This window comes from Colobus angolensis, unplaced genomic scaffold, assembly GCF_000951035.1.
Source record: "Colobus angolensis palliatus isolate OR3802 unplaced genomic scaffold, Cang.pa_1.0 Scaffold28, whole genome shotgun sequence".
NCBI lineage: Eukaryota > Metazoa > Chordata > Mammalia > Primates > Cercopithecidae > Colobus > Colobus angolensis.
Window position 1 is genome coordinate 7,087,852 of NW_012116043.1, and position 1,262 is coordinate 7,089,113.

Consider the following 1,262-nt stretch of genomic DNA (forward strand, 5'->3'; position numbering starts at 1 on the left):
AATAGAAAAAATTAGCCAGGTGTGGTGGTGTGTGCCTGTAGTCCCAGCTACTCAGGAGGCTGAGGCTGGAGGATCACCTGAGCCTGGGGAGGTCGAGGGTGCAGCGAGCTGTGATCGTGCTACTGCACTCCAGCCTGGGCAACACAGAGAGACCCTGTCTTAAAAAAAAAAAAAAAAAAAAAAGGGAGTGGGCCAGGCGCAGTGGCTCACACCTGTAATCCCAGCACTTTGGGAGGCCAAGGTGGCTGGATCACAAGGTCAGGAGTTCAAGACCAGCCTGGACAACACGGTGAAACCCCGTCTCTAAGAAAAATACAAAAATTAGCCGGGTATGGTGGTGGGCGCCTGTAATCCCAGCTGCTCGGGAGGCTGAGGCAGAGAAGTGCTTGAACCTGGGAGGCGGATGGTGCAGTGATCCGAGATCGTGTCACTGCACTCCAGCCTGGGCGACAGAGCGAGACTCTGTCTCAGAAAAGAAAAAAAAAGGAGTCGGGGTGGAGCTCTCATTGGCTCATTGCATGTGAGTGTCCCTACGGCCTAGAAATACCAGATAAGCTCATCAGAACGGGCTGGAAATCCACCCAGTTGACCAGAGGGCTTTGAACCTTTTATTAATTTGGAGGTTGACTCTCCTCTCAACTCGATTCCCTTTTGGCTGTTTGGCAGGGTCAGCGAGACATCCCCTGGGTCGCTCGACCCCGTAGGACGGTCCAGGGAGCCCTCCAGGTCTTCGTTTCCCCTCTTCCCCGCACAGTGTTGTTATCCAGCTGGGGGACCCAACGCACACTTAAGGCTCCAGCAAAGTAGGTGCCAAAAAGGGGAGAATGGGAAGAATATGCTGTATCTCACAAAAAGCATCTAAATAGCCATCTGGAAAAGCCAGAATGAACTTCAATGGTGCATCCAGGTGGGCTGGGGATGGGAGAGGAACGCCTTTCGCTAGCCTTTAGGGCCTGCCCTGAGCAAGTGGTCAGTCGGTAGGCGGCTGCGGAAGGGGGCTCCCCTGAGTCGGTGGTGGCCCGAAATCCAGGCCGCATCCACTGCCCGGCGCCTAGCGCAGGGGCAGCAGCCGGGTCGCTAGGAGGGGCCCCGGGTGTTCTCGCCGGCTTGGGGAACTTTCCCAGGGTCAGCCCGGAGGCTTCCTGCAACCCCGGCATTTGGCTAAACAAAGCAAGCGCTGTCTGCGCTGCCCGCCCGAGGGCGCCGCGGGAAGAACCTGGGCAGGTGCGCGCGGCGGGCGAGCGGGGACAAAGTTGCGGCGC

General features: G+C 57.6%; 1 protein-coding gene across 5 annotated transcripts in view; it reads left to right on the top strand.

Annotated features, from left to right (window-relative positions):
• The first annotated feature begins 296 nt into the window (after window positions 1-296).
• Window positions 297-1,262, top strand: part of CAMKK2 (calcium/calmodulin-dependent protein kinase kinase 2, beta) — a 56,748-nt gene continuing 55,782 nt past the window's right edge. For 4 of the 5 annotated variants that reach the window (XM_011948522.1, XM_011948521.1, XM_011948523.1 and 1 more), the window contains exon 1: window positions 297-803. Coding sequence is in view for 1 of the 5 variants with exons in the window: in XM_011948520.1 (XP_011803910.1) it covers window positions 895-907 (13 nt within the window). In the remaining 4 variants the exon portion in view is untranslated. Of the gene's footprint in view, window positions 908-1,262 lie in introns of all 5 variants that reach the window. The other variant, XM_011948520.1, reaches the window with a different exon arrangement.